At 34.9% G+C, this 22,174-nt stretch overlaps 3 protein-coding genes across 5 annotated transcripts; 1 reads left to right on the plus strand and 2 right to left on the minus strand.

The window, feature by feature from the left end:
- Positions 1-118: 118 nt before the first annotated feature.
- asb11 (ankyrin repeat and SOCS box containing 11) lies at positions 119-4,249 on the minus strand. The gene is made up of 7 exons (XM_048193781.1): positions 3,311-4,249; positions 2,089-2,168; positions 1,761-1,868; positions 1,505-1,655; positions 1,286-1,420; positions 448-633; positions 119-368 (listed from the first exon to the last, which is right to left on the minus strand). The coding sequence occupies exons 1-7, from the start codon at positions 3,405-3,407 to the stop codon at positions 244-246; spliced, it is 882 nt and encodes a 293-aa protein (XP_048049738.1). The 5' UTR covers positions 3,408-4,249; the 3' UTR covers positions 119-243.
- Positions 4,250-4,346: 97 nt separating this feature from the next.
- Positions 4,347-9,924, minus strand: piga (phosphatidylinositol glycan anchor biosynthesis, class A). Of its 2 annotated transcripts, none has more exons than XM_048193779.1 (7): positions 9,654-9,924; positions 9,071-9,390; positions 7,789-8,221; positions 7,344-7,476; positions 7,118-7,250; positions 6,196-6,402; positions 4,347-5,398 (listed from the first exon to the last, which is right to left on the minus strand). In XM_048193779.1, exons 2-7 carry the CDS (start codon positions 9,365-9,367, stop codon positions 5,141-5,143), a joined length of 1,461 nt encoding a protein of 486 aa, XP_048049736.1. In that variant the 5' UTR covers positions 9,368-9,390; positions 9,654-9,924; the 3' UTR covers positions 4,347-5,140. The 2 variants fall into 2 exon arrangements, with proteins under 2 accessions (XP_048049736.1, XP_048049737.1); XM_048193780.1 differs by having other exon boundaries at positions 9,071-9,416.
- A 3,575-nt stretch (positions 9,925-13,499) lies between these two features.
- Positions 13,500-17,133, plus strand: si:dkey-18p12.4 (SPRY_PRY_C-I_1 domain-containing protein). 2 transcript variants are annotated; one of them, XM_048193782.1, is made up of 10 exons: positions 13,500-13,651; positions 14,218-14,339; positions 14,514-14,624; positions 14,707-14,841; positions 15,040-15,144; positions 15,254-15,388; positions 15,720-15,771; positions 15,903-15,926; positions 16,102-16,128; positions 16,233-17,133. In XM_048193782.1, the coding sequence occupies exons 1-10, from the start codon at positions 13,633-13,635 to the stop codon at positions 16,763-16,765; spliced, it is 1,263 nt and encodes a 420-aa protein (XP_048049739.1). In that variant the 5' UTR covers positions 13,500-13,632; the 3' UTR covers positions 16,766-17,133. The 2 variants fall into 2 exon arrangements, with proteins under 2 accessions (XP_048049739.1, XP_048049740.1); XM_048193783.1 differs by lacking the exon at positions 13,500-13,651 and having other exon boundaries at positions 14,218-14,430.
- Positions 17,134-22,174: the final 5,041 nt, after the last annotated feature.

Consider the following 22,174-nt stretch of genomic DNA (forward strand, 5'->3'; position numbering starts at 1 on the left):
TAATGTGCTCATGCAGACAGTTTGTTTGTGTGTGTGTGTGTGTGTGTGTGTGTGTGTGTGTGTGTGTGTGTGTGTGTAGTCATTCATTCCAACAAACAGCCAATGAATGTATAAAAATATTTATTACAAAAAAACAAAGATTAAGGCCACACTTATACAAAGATTATTTACAGATAAAAATGTGCACATAGTGTTTTTTAAAAAAGAACAAGATTACTGAAGAGTGTTTGGAGAATATTTGTTTTAAAGATAGAGAAGATAATTATTCAGGGTATGTGGTAAGCAAAGCATCTTGGTTTTGTTTAGTCCTTTCTGTCCCAGCGAACGTCGAATACACCATCTGCACAGTTGAGACAGAGAGCAAGGACCTGCAGAACCAATCACAAGCCAGAATCAGTATCGCAGCTTACAGGGGCATATTTAATGTTTATTTTTGTTTATATTTACCTGCAGTCTGCAAGAGATGTTTGATATTCTGATCTGTAGTCAATTCCAGAGGTTTCTTTCCTTCGGAGTTCCTTGATGACCTATCAGCTCCATGCTCTAACAGTAGCTCCACCTCCTTTGCCCCGCCCACTCTAGCTGCAGCATGTAAAGGTGTGTCAAGACCCCGCCCACATTGCGCATCAGCACCTGGAGAGAGACAAGGAGCAATTTTCTTTACTGTAATGCAAGAAATTATTAGCAGTGTTGTTATTGTTGACTAAAACTAAAATTACTGAAAATTGTAATTGAAATAAAGCTGAAATAATAATATACATTTATTAATCATATAATATTATATTTAGTTAGAAATAAATGAGACATTAAATAATTTTAAGTTAAAACTAAACATTTTAACTACTAAAATTACTAAAACTATATATATATTATATATGTATAAATTAAAAAGACATACTAAAAACTAAAATAAAAGTGAACACTGAAGATATAAATTACAAGTAATAAGTATTTATACATTTTTAAAATATTTAATACATTTTATTACAAAATATTACTATAACAGTAAATAAACCAAAATAACTGCTAATTAGTGAAAAAAAATATTATTTAAATGTATTTAAAATTTTATTTAAACTATTTTAAGTATTTATATATGCATGATTTAGCTATTAGATTTTACGATTATTTAGTTGAAGATTAAAAGAAGTGAGAGAAAACATGATCCAGATAGGATATTTTTGTAACTACAGTAATGTAAATGTGATAATCACTTTTGAGATAAAACAAAATGAAACAAAAAATAATGTATTAACTCATGAAGGGTGTTGTGTGTGATTCTGACCTGAGATCAGCAGGCTCTGTACACAGTCTGTGCTTTTGGATTCACATGCACAGTAAAGCGGTGTTCCTATGCTGGGCACCTCCATGTCCACATTCACACCATGAGACAGCAGCAGTTCAACGCATGCTGTGTGACCTAAAACATGTACACATAGACATCCAGTTTACTGAAATCCCAAAGTTTACAGTGCACTTTAAATTCACAAGAATCATCACATACCTCTCTTTGCTGCTTCATGAAGAGGTGAGCTCAGCAGATGAGCCGGGTGGTGGGCAGAGCTGTACATCAGAATGAGGCTGACGAGGGCGGGGTTTCCACTACAGCATGCACTGAAGAGAGGAGTGGCTCCATCAAAGGAGACAGCATTCGCCTGAACGCATACATATTTTAGCCATTAATGCATGTTTATGCAGAGAAAATGAGCAAAATAAAGGCATATAAATACTGTAAATAAAGAAAAAAGTTATATACATACATCAGCGCCATGTTCCAGGAGAAGTTTAGCACAGGTAAAATGGCCTCCAACACATGCTTCATGCAGTGGTGTGATTCCATCTAATGTAGCCATGCCCACATTGTATCCCTATAAACATGCAAACATGGACAATTCATTTCCTTCATTCATAATAGGAAGCATAGTTTGTCATTACACCTCAATATGTAAGAAAGCACCAAATGGACTTATTAATGTTTTCCAGTGCAATGACATTTATACTGATTTCAGTTTGGATTAAGTGTCCAAATACTTGTGAACTTCAATTATTTAGCTATCTGGTTTGAGTTAGTGTTCCTCCCATTTGTACCTGTGAAAGGAGTCTTCGCAGTGGCAGCAATCTTCCTTGCAAAGCAGCATCGTGTAGAGGTGTTCTGTCATCCCAGGAACCTAATAAAGAAGAAACACAGACATTACATATATATTTAAATGAGGATGTGCCATATAACATTTTGTTGTTTGATATTAATATGTTGGGGTAACGCAGTACATGTACTAACTACTAACTATACACTACTAAATCTTAAAGTTATGTAATCAGATTACTTTTTTAAGTAACAAGTAACATTACTTTTAAAATTACAACAAAATATCTTACTTTTTCAAATAAATAACGCAATGACTTTGTTTTCCTATTTTTTGACTGATAATTTTAAATGTGAGCATGCATTTGCTCATCTCACTTGCACAAAAACAGATTAATTATTCCTCAAAATGAATAAAAACAGTGAAATGCAAACTCAGAATTGTTTTTAGAGACAGGAAAATGAGAACGAGGGGGGCAGGGATCGGAAAACGACCCAGGGCCATATTCAAAATTTGAAAGCCAATGTCTTATAGATGTTTTGAGGGTTTGCACAGCTCACTGAGCCACAACGCTGACCTCAAAGAGAGGTCAAAATAACAAATATCCAGCCAGGGACAATTTCATCCTCCAAGTATAGTAAACCCACATACAATCGCTTCTTTTTAAATAAGTTTTATCGCTTAAAAGCTCTTTAAACAAACTTTTCAAAACCAGTCTGGCTGTAAAGTCAGATAGGCTTATCCAGACCCACATTACAAGCCAAAGTCAATTTCCTTTTTCTATTTTCATATAATTGTCTAATAGAATAATCTGGCACTCTGGCTTGATGCCATGTTACTAATATCATGGTACATGTTTCATGGTGACAAATTAGTTGATATCACAAGTTACACTCTCAAATGCTGTCACTGGGGTGGTACCTTTTAGAAAAGGTACACTTTTGTACCTTATTTACCCCTAAAGGTGCATATTTGTACCTTAAATGTACATATTAGTACTTAAAAAGTGTGTATCCATGCCTTAATAGTACATATTAGCAACTTTTGAAAGGTTACTGCCCTAGTGACAGATTTTGCATCTTTTTTTTCTGAGAGTGTAGGTAATAAAATTGTAAAACAATTTGTGAAAACAGAGAGCGCTTGATCCTTGTTGTAAATGTGTGGTTGACTAATGAAAATGCTCAAGAAGAGTGAGAGAATAACAGAGGTAGAGGAGGAAAACTCACCTGCCATTAGGGTATTACACACTTGCCCTCCATACATGTGAAACCTGTGATCCCATGGCTTACTCCAGATGCTCACTTCAGCATGAATCACAGCCATCGCTAAACTTCACAAGAAGACAGACCTCGCAGGAAGAACAAATGAGATAGTGGTGGACAGAGAAACTCTTCAGAGGAGTTTATATGGCCTTCAAAGAAACAAGAACCCCCCTTGGCAAGAATGCACCTCCCACTGTTATCAGTGATTTGTGGTTACACCCCCACCTCCCCAAACTCTAGAGGTGAGCATCCCCCACATAAACAAATCAGTCGAAGGAGCAGAGGAGCTAAAACATAGATTCAAAAACATGCATACAGCAAGCACCTTTAACTGGTTTCATAGAACAAATGAAAGTCAGTACGCAAAGATAAGTCCCTATGAAAAGTAACTTAGCAAAACTTTAAACTACAACCTCAAAATAGATATGATTTTGTATATATAGAATGTGAAATAGCTAAAGCTTGAAAAAAGATAATGGACCATGAACCAAAGCCAATGTAACTGCAAATGTAATTGTTGATACAGTATCTGGTTCTCCAACAAAACATGATTTGCATCCAGTGTTATGCAGGAACAAGATCGTTCTAGCTGGATAGGGCGGCTATTGGATGTACATGTGTGTGAAAGGAGTCAGAAAGGGCGATAAGTGTTTGTTAACGACTCCCGGTTTTAGCCTTGAATGCTTGAGGGTGTGTTTTATCAGCCCTGTTTGGGTGTTAGCATAAGATTCCTGATCCAGAGAGACCCTGACGGTTATCTACAACAAAAACATCTTTAGCATAACGTGCCTCATTTATACTCAACAGTTGCATATTTAAAGTAAAATTTCACATATTGACTTCATATATTCTTTAGATTGAATTTTAACTCAAACTTGTGATATTTCAAATTAAATGTTTTCATTTATTTTATGTTATTGTGTGGACAAAATCTTAAAAATACTAACAAATACATTCATATCAAAGTTAAAACAGAAAAAAACAAAAAAAGAATGTATACTTGTTCTATGTTAATAAAGTTTATTTTAGATTGTGTCAACAAAAAGTTAACACCACTTTCAGGTAGTACGAACATTTGTGCATTATAACCATGGTCATCATACTCACATAGAAGGTCAATATAAAATAGGTGGAACATAAGATAGCAAGTGTGAAAAGTGAAATACAGTGCCCTAAAACGAGTGTGCTTCACATGAAGCCAAAAGAAAATAGTGTGTTCGGATTTAAATAAATATGTTCATGTCACTATCCATTATTAGCCAATAAAAAGCAGCAAAAGAAATCAAAAAGTACAGTCAGATCAAAGAATTTAGCAGATATGATGCATTTGACTTTTCATAGCTCCGCTAAAGCTCAAAAACTGTGTTTGGCATTAAACATTTCAGTTCAGTTCATATATGTCAATTTAAAATCACATTTAAAATATACAGATATGCTTTGAGATGATAAATATAAAGGTGATACAGGAAAAGCTGGCCATGTTTGTCATTTATTTATCTCAAATCTAGATGTTTAAAGGTGTTTGTTCAACTTATACTATCTTCTAATGGGGGTTCAGTTAAAGGCAGCTTTTTATTGTGCAAAAGCAGGCGCTGGACTCTGGGAGTGGCTGAGGATAACACTTAAAAGCTTTCTCTACACCTGAGGTCAATGTTTTATACGGGAATGTAAACACGAACAGTTAGTACATGTTTTGATGTACCATAGTACGTCAGTACTATCATTTTAGTTCAGTTCATTACCTAACATACTCCTCCTGCTAAATAAACTTGTAAGGTCAAGTTAGATCATTAGTCAGGAAACAGCCGGGTTTGGTGTTTTACTTTTCTTCTTACTAACGTGCTGCCCCAAGCGGCTGTTGGGGCCTGATGCATCTATAGCAACATCAATCAGATGATCTGGGCGGAGCCACTGCAGGAAAAGCAGGAAGAGGAAGTTAATAACAGCAACAAAGGAGAAAATGGAGCCTGCCACGGTACCACAGTGAGAGCTCAGTCTATGCAGTCTTGCAGACAATGGCAAAACGGACTCCCTGCACACCCGATTATACACCTGAAACAAACACAGAACGAGTGGGCAAATTATACATTGATGGTTTAATTAATCATTCATTTAGCAAGGAAGCATTACATTGATTAAAAAAGTGACAATTAAAACATTTATAATGTTACGTAAGATTTCTATTTTAAATAAATGCTGTTACAAATGAAAAAAATGCATCACAAATATTACAATGATTTGTGAAGGATCGTGTGACATTATAAGACTGGAGTTAGGGCTGGGCAATATATCGCATGCGATTGTCACGCGCATTTCGTCAGTAAAGCCGGTTCCCTGATTACCGCTAAATCGCCATCACCGGCTTTCAAATGGAGCGGCATTTAATAGACAGAGCCGTAGTTCACTGACAAGCTACGCAATATCGCGTTCATTATCGAAGGCGATTCATCTGCGATATGAACGTGATATTGCGTGGCTTGTCAGTGAACTACGGCTCTGTCTATTAAATGCCGCTCCATTTGAAAGCCGTGATGGCGATTTAGCGGTAATCAGGGAACCGGCTTTACTGACGAAATGCGCGTGACAATCGCATGCGATATATCGCCCAGCCCTAACTGGAGTATAAATATATTCAGATTTACCACCATAGGAATAAATTACATTTTAAAATACAGTAAAATAGAAATTTTTCACAATATAACTGTTTTACTGTATTTTTGATTAAATACATGCAGCCTTGGTGAGCATAAGAGACTTACAAACATTAAAAAAATCTTACTGACTCCAAACTTTTGAACAGTTGTGTACATCCAACAAATAATTAATACAAGTATGTTCTTAAAACTCACCTTTTCTGTGCGCTCGGCAACGTTTCTCCAAGTATACAGTGTTCGGACCTTGCGGTGGATGGTGGCAGGAGACGCCACATTTCCTGTGCGTATTCTTGCAATTACAGCTTCTAAGCCATCACAAAGTGACTGAACTGATGGTTCACACAGAGTCACCAACTCATCAGGCAAGACTTCAGGTATACCTCCAACACGAGTGCTCACCACCTACACACACACAGTGGTATATCATTTAGACATACCCATAAATCAGGGCAAAACAATAAGGATGGCAGGGGTTTCTTTTCTTTTTGTAAAGGAGAGTATATTTAATGAAAATATCACTCCAAACCTCTAAGACCTTTGTTCATCTTTGGAACACAAATTACGATATTTTTGACGAAATCCTAAGGTTTCTTAATCACACATAGGCAGCAACGTCATTGCACTTTTTAAGGCCCAGAAAGGTAGCAAAGACATCGTTAAAATAGTCCACTTGACTAAAGTGGTTCAATTTCTATGTTATGAAGCGACAAGAATACTTTATGTGCGCAAAAAAAAAGACTTTATTCAACAATTTCTTCTCTTCCATGTCATTCTCCTATACTGTTTACATTGTAAACACAGTGCAGGCTTCCGGGTTTCTACGTCACCGGCTCATTATTAGTTTACTATGTCAACAGCATAGGAGAATGACAGCAAAGAGAAGAAATTGTTGAATAAAGTCATTATTTTTGTTTGTTTTTTGTGCACAAAAAGTATTCTCATAGCTTCATAAATTTAAGGTTAAACCACTGTAGTCACATGATGGTGAATAATTAATTAAAGAAATTTCATTTTTGGGTGAACTAACCCTTTAAAGTCAACATGAATTGTCATTTTGCAACCCATATTACTTGCATAATGTGACTTCACTCATACATATTCATAGAAAAAAACATACATGCAGCCCACAGCTGGCTCCCTCCACAATGGCCATACAGAAGGCCTCAGTGAGAGAAGTGTTGAGAAAGATATGACCCTGAACAAGAACATCCCTCACATCCTTATGATCCAGAGCTCCCAGCAGACGAACCCTATATATACACACATCAAAAATAAAGGCAAGTAAAGAAATTGTACACAACTCACATCTAGAAATCAATTCTCGGGCCCACTAGCTTTCTTGCCTGTCATGAAGCTGATATTTCTCTCGAACCTCTTCCAAAACAATTCTTTTGGGTCCCTCTCCACCAATCAGAAAACAGAGATCTGGATGCTTTCCACACAGTTCAGGAATGATTCCACTTAGTAAATCAATCCCTGCAAAACAACAGATTCTGTTATGTGCAAATTTTTAATTTCTGATTTGAAATTCATTCAGATATTTTTAGGGGACATAAAGTAAAAACTGTCCAGATAACACACGCTTTACATAAGCTTTTATATTAAATGTGAAATTATTATTATAAAAACCCATTATGATTTTAAAAAATTCACATTTAGTTATATATAGAATCATTCAATTTACAAGTTTTATGAAAATCCTGAAAAGTCTATTAAAACGTGTCACACAACTTTAATATATCATTACATTATTTTGCAATACAAATAAAAACACCATATTCTCCTGACCTTTCCTGTAAACCAGTCGACTGATGACCACAATGGTGATCTTGCTGTTGTCACGACGACAGGGGTCAGGGGTGAAGTCAGTGGGATCAACAGCATTAGGGATGACCGAGACGATCTCAGGGTCCAGGGCGGCTCGCAGTACAGTGTTCTCTTTACTAGTGTATGACACACACACAATGTGATTCGTGTCACACAAAGAGACAGTCAGCAGCTTATTTGTCAGTACGGAGCTCAGGTCCGCAAATCCAAAGAGAGAGTGGTCTGTGAATACAGTGTTGAGCCCCATAGTTTTGGCGTGAAACAGAGCATCATGGGCCATCGCGGAGAAGGAGCTGTGGGCGTGCACGATTGTGATGCGCTCACGCACAAACACGCATCGGAGTAGTGGCAAACTGTGAAAGCAGGTGGTGGCCGTGGACTGATTATACATGACCTGAAAGGAAGGGATGTGAGTGAGAAATTGCTGGTCAAATGTTTGGAATAATTACGATATTTTTATGTTTTTGAAAAAAGTTTCTTATGATCACCAAGGCTGCATTTATTTGATTAAAAAAAACAAAACAAAAGAAAAAAACAAGTAATACTGTGAAATTTAAAATTATTTAAAATGTTTTCTATTTTAACTGTCACGTGATCCTTCAGAAATCATTCTAATATGCTAATTTGGTGTTCAATTATTATTAATTATTATTGGTGCTCAATTATTAATGATGGTTCTTATTATTATCAATGTTAAAAACAGTTATTGCTGGCTAATATTTTTGTAGAAACTTTGATTTTTTTTTTTTTTTCAGGATTCTTTGATGAATGGAAGGTTCAATGAACAGCATTTATTTGAAATATAAATCTTTTCTAACATTATAAATGCCTTTACTGTCACTTTTGATCAATTCAATGTGTCCTTGCTGAATAAAAGTATTAATTTATTTCCTTTTTTTGTACTTACACCAAACTTTTGAATTGTAGTTTATCACAAAAATATTAAACAGCGCAATTGTTTTCAAAATTAAAAATAATAAATGTTTCTTGAGCACCAAAGCAGCATATTAGAATGATTTCTAAAGGAACCATCATAGGAATAAATTACATTTTAATGTAATTAAAAAAGAAAAGTTTTTTAAAATATTTACTGTATTTCTGATCAAATAAATAGTGACTTGGTGAGTATTAGAAACTTATATACTTATCAAAAACCTTTAAAAAATCTGAATTATTCCAAAGTTTTGGCCGCCAGTGTGTGATATAACCCTTTTAATTGAATGTAACATATTGTAAAACAAACCTGCAGTGGTAGGTAATACACCTTCAGACCATTGGTCAGGTAACGAATCCCACGGCGGTCTCCATACGCATGCGTTGCTATCACAACCTTGTGGCCCTTCTCTATGAGGCACTGTGAGAGCTGGTAGATGTGACTCTCCACACCACCCATGTTTGGGTAGAAGAAGTCTGACACCATACATATCCTGTGCTTCACGCCCTGCTCATGGTCAGGGTGCCGGAGTGTGTTAATGGAGTGTGTGTCCAGGGATGGAGGTGTTTTAGGTGCATGAGTGTGACCTTTCCTCCTGTTGCCCATTGTGTTGTGAAATCCTCAGTGCTCTGCCATACAAAAAAGAGATGTACCTCTGCACAAGACAGTCACACAAGTTATAGATTGCAGTATTTTGTGGCTGAACGTCACTACAGCACTGCAAGACTTGCACGGGTCCATTTGATTTAATAGACGAAAACTTACTAGACACACCGCCAGACAGTTGTATGAATTAAAGAGTCTCGAGTTACACGAATTTAACACACTTTATGTACATTAACATTACGTCACATTTACATAAATGTAATTAAAGAGATACTGAAACACTCACCCAGTCAATCACTGGCTGATAAAAAATTAAACTGAATCCTGAACAAATGAACAAAGACTGATTTAAGATGTGTGCTCGATCTAGTTACATCTTTAGCACGTTTTAAATCCATCGTTAATTCATAGAAATTAAAAGGTTTCAACTGTGTTTCTCTGGAATAAAATACAAATCAGGTAAAACAGTAGACCGTCTATTTCCGTGATGTTTGGTTTCTTTTCTTCGTGGTGTAAAATAAAATAATGGGACGGTAGGTACTGCCCTCTAGAGGACACAGCACGTTTACAGGAAAGAGTTCGATTTCATTCAGACTAAAACAATATTTTTTTTTTCTTTTCTTTCACTATTACTTCTGTTAACTTTAATGTCCAGATATAATATTTTCATCTGAATTTAGTTCATAATGTGTTATTTGCAAAGTATATACCAATAAACATTTTGAGATCTTGCACTCCAGACGAATATCTTTTCAATTCAGGTAAAGTCACAATGCTTAAAAAAAGACTGTATCTTATTTAGAAATTATAAAATAATAATAATAATAAAAACATGATTTATTTACACATTATCAAACAAACATATTCAACAACCCCCCAAAACATATCCATATAGGCTAAGTAAAATTCATGTTCACTCAATTCATGTAAAGTTCATGATACATTTAACAAGTGACATTAAGGTTGATTTAAGCTGAATATCAGAATGTTCATAAATCGGAATTTTAATGAAAAATCAACTCTGCGACATATTTAAACGACATGCAAGACGTGCAACAACAAATAGGCTAAATTAATTAGAGGAACATTTCAAATGTAATAATATTGTTAAAAAAAAATCTATGTTTCCTCTTTACACTTTAAACAAATTTTAATGGTGACCATATTTTAAAGCTTTATACTCTGCATCTAAGTTTTGCTTCTTTCATTCTTTCTTCACTCCACAGACTGAACTTCATGCCTTGCCTTCCTTGGTCTCTTTCCTTTCTTCCATCTCTTGACTTCAATTTCCTGACTGCACAATCATTTCTGTTTTTAATAAAGTATACATGTCAACTAAATAATAAGTGAATGTCAATTTATTTAATGAATTTATCTGAATTGGCAATTTTTAAACACATTACAAAAAAACAATTTATATATATATATATATATATATATATATATATATATATATATATTCTTTGCATTTTATTCCCGGTTAAGATTGGTAAAACAAAACAAGGACTGCACAATAATATTTGTTTACATTTAGTGAGCAAGCTTAATAGTGTCCATTTAATTAAAGATCATTGTTATATATATTAAAGTGTAAACATATTAAGCACAGTATCAATCAAGCTTAAACACTTAATTTACCCTACAATTTTATAAACTGACATCAGATCAGTGGCTGTGGCAACTTCATAGAAAATAACCTGTAGGCCAGTTAATTTACGAAATTAGGCTACACATTGTTTTTTAAAGGTAATGCAATAAATATGGTTTATAAATATGAATATGAATATAAATTAATATGATAAAGTTATGTACTTTGTTTATAAAAAAATTAGATCCGTTGCATAAAATTTCTTCTTGCAAAATAACAAGTATAATAATAAGTATATAAAAATAAACAACATAAACCATAAAACCAAATAAAACCAGGACTAAAAATTTTACTCACTAAGACCAACAGATCTAAAATTATGAATAGGCCAGAGAAAAAATATGTTTTCAGAAATGACTAGAAAACAGATAGAGAAGAGGAAAACCTAATCGATTGAGGTAGCAAAATCCACAGCTTATAGGGTCAAATACGGAAAGTGCTCTATCACCTTTAGATTTCATGATTAATAGTCTGTCAGAGGATGATCTAAGAGTTCTTTGGGTAGAGTTTGAACAAATAAGGTCCGAGATAAAAAACTGGAGCCAGACTGTTCAAGACTTTAAATACAAAAACTAAAACCTCAATCAATTCTAAATTTGACCGGTGACCAATGCAAGTGTGCCAAAATAGGGGTGATGTGCTCAGACTGCTCATGTTTTTTCTTCCCCGTCAAGAAGCGAGCTGCAGCATTTTGATGTAATTGCAAACATGATAGGGAAAACTGGTTGATACCAGCATATAAAGCATTACAATAACCAAGCCTTGTTGAAATGAAGCCATAAGGTCACTAAAAGATAGAAAAGATTTCAATTTCCGTAAACCCCTAAGCTGGAAAAAACTGGCTTTAACAACAGTTAGTCTAATTGCTTATCGAATTTTAACTCTGAATCAAAAACAACACCCAGGTTCTTTACATGAGTGCAGATATTTGCTCGCAGAGGCTGTGAACTGGGAATCTGGCCATCTGCTAAATAGGGGGAGCCAAATAAAATGACTTCAGTCTTGTTTTAATTCAACTGAAGAAAATTATCACCCATCCAACTTTTAATGTCATTTACACAGGCTAACAAATCAGATAAGGACTTTGACCCAGGTTTTATTGACATGTGCAACTGGGTTTCATCCGCATAAATGTGATATGGAATGAGTTATGAAATTCAAAAATGTAATGTAGGGGGAGCATATATAAGGAAAATAAAATTGGGCCTAAAATCGAGTCCTGCGGCACCCCGCCTGTAACAATAGCAGGCGATGAATGAAACTGACCTATCTCCACAGAAAAACTCCTCTCAGTAAAGTAGGACTCAAACCACTCTCAATCACAGAATCACAGATACCAACCTCAGTTTTTAACCGGTTTTAAAGAATGCAGTGATTCACCATATCAAATGCCACACTTAAATCCAATCATATCAAAACTCCACCGTTTCCAGAATCTACAAATTATAACAAGTCGTTAACCACTCTTAACAAGGCAGATTCAGTGCTGCTTAGATCTAAAATCGGACTGAAAAGGATCCAATATATTATTCTCAATTAAGTAAGGGGATAACTGATTTAACAGCTTTCTCCAGTACTTTCGATAAGAATGGCAGTTTCGAGATACACTAGGTTTATAGTTATTGAGATCAGATGGATCCAGATTTACTTTTTTAAGCAGCGGATGAACCACTGCATGTTTAAAACAAGATGGAACAGAACTTCTCTGTAAGGAACTGTTGATAAAAGAAATAATAATTTGGTGCAACTGAGGGTGGAAATGTGAAAATTTAGCTGGACTCAAAGGTAAATACCAGACCTTTTGGGATGGATTCATTACAATCTGAGATTTAATGCAAATGATTTTGTTTATGAAGAAGCTGCAAAACTTCTCACACAACTCTAGGCTATGACCTACTACACCAATCTAAGTGGGAGGATTTATACAGAATTTATAGTAGAAAACCAATGCTTTGGAGAGTGGGAATTTTGAGAAATCAGATTTGAAAAATATTTAGACCATTGCAAGGCAAAGGTTTGTAGGACTGACTAAATGATGACAATCTAATTACCAAAAGACCATTTATGTGTAAAAACAAATAATTCAAATCAGTGAGATCGCTCTAGTGTCATTTTCAGATGTGCTAATCTTTATGGGATAGTCATGTATCTGTACTGTCGTTCTGCATTTTTACATGTAGGTCTATACGGGGACAACATATAGCTGAGGTGTGCAGTACAGGACAACACAAAATAATTTTTAAAACAGCACAGATAACATACAGACTGATAGAATAATGCAAATAAATCAAGTCAAGTCACCTTAATTTAAATAGCGCATTTTACGATGCAGATTGTGTCAAAGCAGCTTTACAGTGATAAATGGTAGGCCTATATGGTATCAGTTCGCATACAATGCCAGGCAGATCAAAACACTGTTGAATAGCAAATGTCAAGTGTCAAATAACACTGCAGTAGATCAGTCACCGCACGAAAACAAACTGGTTTCACTTTTGTTTTGACAGGGCGGGTTCTATATATATATCCTGTGCAAAAACAACAAACCGTTCCTTCGACTGCAGTGACAGTCAAGGATGTGTTCACAAGAGCTCTTATTGTATTACGCTATACATGAAAAATGGCATTTGCAGCAGCTGGTATGCATTTTTTTTTACTTTCATATCTTATATTTGGAGTGTTAGGGAAATAAAAACATCTTCGATCTTTTCTCAGATATCCTTTTGTATGGCAGGAACTTGAAATCGTGCAACAAATATTTAAATATTCATATTAATGTGTTAATGTGTGGCATCTTTGTTAGTATCACTCATACAGTAGCCTATGTTTTATACACTGAGTTGTTTGTTATTAATCGCTGTACCGTGTCAGCAGCATGCAGCTGCTAAATTGTGGAGCCCGATCACACAAAAATGCGTATAAATAGTACGAGTGTGTAATCTCGTAGAATATATACGCCCAAACTCATTTTGGCGTGTTTATGGTACGCAGTTTTTCGCGTGCATATGATACGCACTTTATGGCGTATTATACATACGAAACCCCCACCCCCATCCTAACCAAGAGCGTGTCATATACATGCCAGAAAGTGCGTATCATATGCACGCCAAAATTAGTTTTGGCGTATATATTCTACGAGATTACAAACTCGTACTATTGATACGCATTCTCATGTGATCGTGTTGGCTGTCAATATATGTTGCAGAAGGCAAAAGTGTTGAATTTTCCTCAAGTGACGTTAGTCTCATGGAGCCACACATAAAGAATAAAAGAGCTTCTGCGTCATTCCCAGCTATCAAGCCAAATCTGAGTGCTGATGCACCACAGGTATAATGTCACAAACATTTTCTATATAGACAATTTCTTTTTGATTTTTGTTGTTAAAAAATTGAAACAACTTGGGAAGGAGTGTTACCAGGTAAACATATATATGTAATATGAAGTAGTATTAATGATATCTAAGCCACTAGTATTTGCTTAATAGGTAAAAATTTCTTTCAGCGGTTCAAAACACCAGCCACCAAAAGTATTCAGCAAAAAGACAGCTTATCTCTTGATGAGTCAAAGAATATTATCAGAGATCTGGCTGCTGCACTGGACAGAGTGCTACAGGTAAACATTTGACATTTTTATATGAATTTAATATAGAAAAGAGTTTAACAGAAGTTTCAAAGGATCTGCATTATGCCCACAGTCCAATAAGTTCTCAATGACACGAAAGTTTAAAAACAAAGGATCTAAAGGAGAACAGGAAGAACAGCAATATTATATTTTGCAATGGGCTGAAGATCTTGAGAGCACACAAACAAAACAACTGGACAAGGAAGAGGTTTGGATTCACTTTTTTATGAGTGATTTTTACAGAAACATGATAATGTGTCCTAGGCATGAAAACTGATAAGCAATAAGCAATAAAAATGAATCTTTTTTTTCTGTTTTGAGAGTCACAACCACAATTTTTTTTTTTTTTTTTTTTTTACCACAGTCGTCAATGGTATTTGTTTACTTTCTCTTTCGTTTGCTGTAGAAACAACAGACCTGTTCTGAGCAGTTGTCAAACAGTGAAATGAAATTTAACAAAGCAAAAAAAATTTTGTCTGACTGGTCTTGGAAAATGAAAGAAATGAAAGAGGTTTGTACCTGTATGTTTATTGTTTCTAGAGATCAGAGGGTAAGCCATGTTACTGTCACGCACATGATTAAATCAGATACCTCATAAATCTTTCTGTCTGTTGCTATAGAACTCAGTATGTCCAAAGGGGGAATGTGAAGAAACACTGAGGGATCTCCACAAAGGGTGGAAGCAGGGAGAGTCCAGCATACTCCCAGTAATGGACTGGATAATATGGACTTTACTACAGTCAGAAAGCTCAGAGGTAAAGCTGACCATAATGAAAATGAAAATTGGTCATATAAAGAAATCAAGTATGGCTATATAACTGAGACAGTAGTCCATGGCTTTTAAATTATAACATTTCAACTGATGTTCTAAACTTTCATAAAGGTCATGAAAAAAGAAATTTTTATGACTCATGCTTATACTTTCTCAGAGAAACATGTTTTTTATTTAATTTGCCATTTTTAAAATCATATTTTTTATTTTTTATTTGTCACTTCAATCACATTTCAATCACAATGAATGTAAAATCTTAAAGAGTATGATCTTGTGGTTTTATTGTGGTAACATGCTTCTGTTTTGAATGGAAGGATACAGTGCCCAAACAGTGGGTGAAGAGTAAACAGAGATCCAAAAACACAGGTGAAGATTACTTTTAGTGTTTTTATGCTGACCATGCTGGTAAATGTTTGTCTCAGAGAATGATAAACTCCATTCAAATATGTGTGTAAAAGTTTATGTCAGTGTTTCCTTCTTATCTTTTCTCCCCATAGTTGGATTACGCATTCCTAACCCAGGTATTTTCATTAGACTCATTTACTTTAATAAAATCATGGCTTTGCTTTCAATTGCACTTTAAATGTTTGGAAAAATAGAAAGAAAGAAATCAAAACATTTGTGATTAAATGTTGATGCTCAATTTGGCATCAATTTTCTGTCAGGTTTAATCCAATGTTACATTCATTTTTGCAGTTTGGAACTGGATTACAAAATCAACAGGTATAGCTGATATAACTGTAGCTTTTATAATCAAGGGATATAGGGTACATGTAAATGTACTTTACAGAGTTCAATTTCAATACCTTCTCTTTTTGTTCTTGAAGCTGTTGTAATTCTGGATCCAAACACAGCCAACCCAGATCTCCTAGTCTCTGAAGATGGAAAATCTTTGAGGGCAAAAGAATTTGGTCTCAATCCCTGGGAAGGGTTCCAATGGAAGCGTTCTAAATATGATGGCTGGACATGTGTCCAAGCTAAAGAGGGTTATAACACAGGTAGCCATTACTGGGAGGTAGATGTGAGGAAGAAACGTGAGTGGCGGGTAGGAGTCGTGAAGGAGTCAGCTCCTCGGAATGGCTATGTCACAATGAACGCAAAAACAGGGTACTGGAATCTGCGTCTGCAGCTGGGAACGCTGATGGCTTTGACTGAACCAGTCACTAAACTCAACCTGCCAACACCCTCTAAGATAGGGGTTTATCTGGACATAGATGAGGGCCACGTCTCCTTCTATGATGCAGTGAAAAGAAAACATATCTACACCTTTGACACAGACTTTAATGAGACTGAAAACATTTACCCAATGTTTGGCACCATTGAGACAGACAGAGCATTGGTGATTTCAAAATGTATGTAAAATGTATTTCCCAATATGTATACAGTTTAATGTCAATTCTAGTTAACATACTCTAGAATATTTACTAATCTTACTTAAGATTTAATAGTAAGATTTCTGGAGGAATTCCATTTAACTAACAGTGTTTTGTTGTGTTCTGCAAACATCTTAAATACTATTATTCTCAACATGGTTTTAATCTGCCTTTTTAAGCTATGGAGACTTAGAAAACGATTTCCACATTTTCTTCAAGTAAAGTGAAAGAGGAATAGTATGCTGTGCTGAAAAAAGCTTTGTTAGTATAGTTCACTTACATAAGAGTACTGCTAACTAAAAAAAGAATTGTAGAGAGTACTTTATTTACTTTAAATAAACTTTTATTGCTACCATTGTTGTGGTTTGCATGCTGAATGTTTTGATGTGTGTGGCTCAAGTGTGGTGAACTGTAAGATACTGTTACAGATACTAAATTAAAAGTTTCACAAGATGTTGAAAACAGTGTTAGTAGAAACATTTTAAAGCATGACTATTGAATAAGAAAATTAAACATCTAACTAAACAAGATTCAGTTAAATAAGATCACCTCTTAAAAGTGACCTATTTAATACTTCTCTACCTTTGAAACCACAAACTGATTTCTTGATGCATGACTGCACCGAAATTAAGAGAATTATAAAATCTTTAACAAAGTTCCAAGTGCCCAACCAAAGGGAACATGAATCAGTAAAGAAGTAAAAGAAGTAAAAAAATAAAATAAAAAGGGAAAAGATCAAAATCAAATTAGTTGATCTTGGGTTTTCTGAGTAAACAAGCCATTAATAGACAGCAAGAATAGCTTTAACTTTGATTTTACCAAAGTAGATCCACTCTGCAAACATAAAGTTGAATCCCCAGTCCGTGTGGGGGGATGGGGAAATGTCTTTCAGTACGAATGCATAACAGTATGTCTTAAACATTTTTTGTAATTTTACTCAAATTATGTTAGTTATGGGAACTATCTGTTCTAATATTTCAGCAACAATTAAAAATTTGTAGTAAAGTCAACATTTTGGTTAAAATCAAGTAAACATACGTTTTTATGGAATACTATTTGAATTTACAGTGTGGAGTTAAAGGTTTTTAGCATGCGTTTTGTTTTTTTTTTGTTTTTTTGTATATAGCCTACTTTGGGGACTTGTGCACCCCTAAATTTCCAAAAATGAAATTGTCAGTGTAAAGAGAATGTAGATAAAAAAAGTAATATAAGTTTCACACCTCTTCTCTCAGGCAATCTTCAAAATAAAAATGTGAATATACGTAAATATATTTACTAATGTAAAAAATTATGTTGTTTGAGAAACGTAAAACTTATGACATTGTACCTGTTTCTGTCATTTAATTAGTGCAATCATCTCCTAATATGGAAAACCATTAAAGTATATTAAAATTAAGCCATTCCTGTTCAGCACCTCTAACCAAATTATAAACAAAAGCATACATTGCACTGTCATGTATTGTTATTTTTGCTTATTCACTTGGCGTAACATCATAATATGGCATATTATCATGTGTTTTACAAGAAGTCACACAGTTAATAACAGGGGCGTAGGAGCCATTATACGTGGCCCCCACATTTCAAAATCTAAGTTTTGTCACCCTCACTATTTCCCAATGTCAGATTTTGTTTTGCATTGCCTGTCTATCTCTGCCGATTTCAGAGTCTCCAAATTAACCCATTCTGCAACTTCTAAATGCATAATTAAATTTTTAAAAACGAAATTATAGGCTTAAGTGCAGGTTCTGAAAGTTGGTCGTTTTGTCGCTATGGTTACACACACACACACACACACACACACACGCACCGTTGGCGGTGCGCTCAAAGTCTGTCAGTTGTGTAGTTACCCAAAATCTTCTGAATGAAGTTAAAACCCATCATGTCACTGGATGAAGTAAAATCGACTAGCAAAGATACAGGAGGCCGCCTTGTAAACGAGTGTGTGGAGGATATTGTCATTTCGCCGTAAGGTTTTGATGGCGTCATTTATTCATAAGGAGGGCAACACTCCAGTCCAAAAGGTGGCGCTAATGCACCTAAAACGGTTTATTTTATGTATGCTTCGGCAGCCGGTGTTTATTTCTTGTATGTAAATGTAACCAACCGTAATGTTTTCAAACTAAACCCAACACTTAGTTTGAGAAAAAAAAAAAAAAAGCATAACGTTTATGATTATTAATTATTAAATAAAATAATATAATAATAACTTCACTGTTATTAGTAAAAATATTAAATAAATTGTAATGCCATCAAATCCAGTAAGCAATTATCATAAAGCTGTTGTATGTTAGCAGTATACCAACATCATTTGTGTAAAGAAGGCCTTTATGTTCAAGTTCTATTCAAGTTCTTAAGCTTGAATGGATACTTTGACAACTTTCAATCTGGTTTCCGACCGCATCACAGCACAGAGACAGCACTCATAAAGATAATAAATGATATTCGCCTAAACACAGATTCAGGTAAATTATCAGTGCTGGTTTTACTCGACCTCAGTGCTGCGTTTGACACTGTTGATCACAACATTCTTCTTGACAGGCTCGAAAACTGGGTTGGGCTTTCTGGGATGGTCCTTAAATGGTTCAGGTCATACTTAGAAGGGAGAGGTTATTATGTGAGTATCGGTGACTATAAGTCTGAGTGGACATCCATGACATGCGGAGTCCCTCAAGGTTCAATACTTGCACCCCTCCTGTTCAACCTATATATGCTGCCACTGAGCCAAATAATGAGAAAGAACCAAATTGCATATCACAGCTATGCAGATGACACCCAGATTTACCTAGCCCTCTCACCTAACGACTACAGCCCCATTGACTCCCTGTGCCAATGCATTGATGAAATTAAAAATTGGATGTGCCTAAACTTCCTTCAGTTAAACAAAGACAAAACTGAAATCATTGCATTTGGAAACAAAGACGAAGTTCTCAAAGTGAACACGTACCTTCACTCTAGGGGTCAAACAACTAAAAATCAAGTCAGGAATCTTGGTGTGATTCTGGAGTCAGACCTGAGTTTCAGTAGCCATGTAAAGACAATAACTAAATCAGCATATTATCATCTCAAAAATATTGCAAGAATTAGATGCTTTGTCTCCAGTCAAGACTTAGAGAAACTTGTTCATGCTTTCATCACCAGCAGGGTGGATTACTGTAATGGGCTCCTCACTGGCCTTCCCAAAAAGACCATAAGACAACTGCAGCTCGTACAGAACGCTGCTGCCAGGATACTGAGCAGAACCCGAAAACATGAACACATCACACCAGTCCTCAGGTCCTTGCACTGGCTTCCAGTTGCATTGAGAATTTATTTTAAAGTACTGTTACTCGTTTATAAATCACTCAATGGCCTAGGACCCCAATACATTGCAGATATGCTCATAGAATATAAACCTAACAGATCACTCAGATCATCAGGATCAACACACTTAAAAATACCAAGGGTTCACTCAAAGCAGGGAGAGTCTGCTTTTAGCTGTTACGCCAGCCGCAGCTGGAACCAGCTTCCAGAAGAGATCAGGTGTGCTCCTACAGTAGCCACATTCAAATCCAGACTCAAAACACATCTTTTTATCTATGCATTTGCTGATTGAGCACTGTGCTATGTCCAAACTGTTTGCACTTTATTTTATACGTATTATCTTTTTATTCTTTAAATTCCTTTTCCTGTTTTTATTTCATTTTTAATGTATTTTATCATCTTGATTCTGACTTTTAAAGCATTTTAAATATGGCGGTAAAATTCTCTGTTTTTACTGTTATTTCTATTCCTTATGTTCTATTTTTATTATTATTCTTTATATAAAGCACTTTGAATTACCATTGTGTATGAAATGTGCTATACAAATAAAATTGCCTTGCCTTGCCTATGTGCAACTTGCCAAACTAAGTGTTGTAGTACCTATAAGCAGCAGGAGAGCAGTGATGTATGAACTGAATTTGGTGACAGTACAGTGTGTTACAGTGAAGTTATTGAGTATTTTTCGTAATATAAAATGAGCAAAAGGGTTTCGGTTTTGCACTTTTCAGACGGTCCCTTCAGGCGTGTATCTCCGCCGCCTGCTCATAGAGACCAATTGGGTTGTTGTAGCTTGTGGTCTAGGTTACTATGATTGGAAGTAGCTGCATTTATGTTTTAACAACGTTTAGCTCACGAGTTATTAATCCGGGAAGCTCGAATCTGTGAATATATTGCCAACTGAACTGCTTGACAGTACAGTTCGTGGTACAACAAGTAGTATTAGCAAAAATACGGTGAATTTGCTCGGCCGCCATGACGGTCACTTCAAGCGGAGTGATACAAACAGTGAAAAGGTATGAGTGCTGTTATCACTAAAATGTCGCACGGCTATCAGCCAATCAGATTTGAGAACCAGCCAGAAGTGTTGTATATATATATATATATATATATATATATATATATATATATATATATATATATATATATATACCATTATGTTAAAAATCCAGCACCTGTACGACACTGAAAAAAAAAAAAAAAAGATGTATTGGCGGGAGCGGAATACATCGCACTGACAGGGGATCACTGGACGTCAGTTAGCAATCACAATTACCTTGGTGTTACAGCACACATCATCAAATCTTCTTCCTGAAGCACTTTTCAATTTATTTCCTTAGCATATTAGGTAATATTGTTGATTGTTATGGCCATTATTTGAACAGTGAAAATAATAATAAAAGAGTTTTTGAACTTTAATATCACTAATGCTGATTATTCATTGATTCATTTGAATTGAAATACTTTCAAGGCAAAAATTATGTATGCGATTAATTTAGATTAATTAATCACAGAGTATGTAATTAATTAGATAAGTTACATTTTCAAATATTTTCCAATAGAAAACAGTTATTTTAACTTGTAATAATATTTCACAATATTACTGATTTTACTGTATTTTTAAATAAATAAATGCAGCCTTGGTGAGCAGACGAAACTTATAAAACATTAAAAATGTTACTGATCCCAAACTTTTGAACGGTAGAGTATATATCTATATATATATAGGCCTATATATATATATATATATATATATATATATATATATATATATATATATATATATATATATATATATATGATTTTAATATCACTTTTAATCTTGATTTTTTTTTCTGTTTATTATACTGTACATCCCATGTGAAATAGTAACAAGGAGTGAACAGTATTGAATTTGTGAACATTCTGAATTTCTATCTCTATTGATCTGAATAGTTATATTTATCTATTCATTTGTCTTTGTTATATAGTGACCCTGGGCCATAAAAATTCTTATTGTTTATACACCCACAATCAATTTCTGTACAATATTTACATACTTTATCAGTAACATCTGGACTGCCAAAACCAAATCCATTAAAAAGACAGAATATTGTAAT

This window comes from Megalobrama amblycephala, linkage group LG6 (genome assembly GCF_018812025.1).
Source record: "Megalobrama amblycephala isolate DHTTF-2021 linkage group LG6, ASM1881202v1, whole genome shotgun sequence".
NCBI classification, from domain to species: Eukaryota; Metazoa; Chordata; class Actinopteri; order Cypriniformes; family Xenocyprididae; genus Megalobrama; species Megalobrama amblycephala.

What these genes read in the sequence shown, in the direction of transcription:
- asb11 (XM_048193781.1), bottom strand. Translation starts at nt 3,407, where the DNA reads ATGGCTGTGATTCATGCTGAAGTGAGCATCTGGAGTAAGCCATGGGAT. An exon ending in GTGTAATACCCTAATGGCAG is followed by an intron (nt 2,169 to 3,310) that starts GTGAGTTTTCCT and finishes CTTCTTTATTAG; the next exon opens with GTTCCTGGGATGACAGAACA. An exon ending in TCATGAAGCAGCAAAGAGAG is followed by an intron (nt 1,421 to 1,504) that starts GTATGTGATGAT and finishes TACATGTTTTAG; the next exon opens with GTCACACAGCATGCGTTGAA.
- piga (XM_048193779.1), bottom strand. Translation starts at nt 9,367, where the DNA reads ATGGGCAACAGGAGGAAAGGTCACACTCATGCACCTAAAACACCTCCA. An exon ending in TGTATTACCTACCACTGCAG is followed by an intron (nt 8,222 to 9,070) that starts GTTTGTTTTACA and finishes CCTTCCTTTCAG; the next exon opens with GTCATGTATAATCAGTCCAC. An exon ending in TCGACTGGTTTACAGGAAAG is followed by an intron (nt 7,477 to 7,788) that starts GTCAGGAGAATA and finishes GTTGTTTTGCAG; the next exon opens with GGATTGATTTACTAAGTGGA.
- si:dkey-18p12.4 (XM_048193782.1), top strand. An exon ending in TGAGTGCTGATGCACCACAG is followed by an intron (nt 14,340 to 14,513) that starts GTATAATGTCAC and finishes AATTTCTTTCAG; the next exon opens with CGGTTCAAAACACCAGCCAC. An exon ending in CACTGGACAGAGTGCTACAG is followed by an intron (nt 14,625 to 14,706) that starts GTAAACATTTGA and finishes TTATGCCCACAG; the next exon opens with TCCAATAAGTTCTCAATGAC.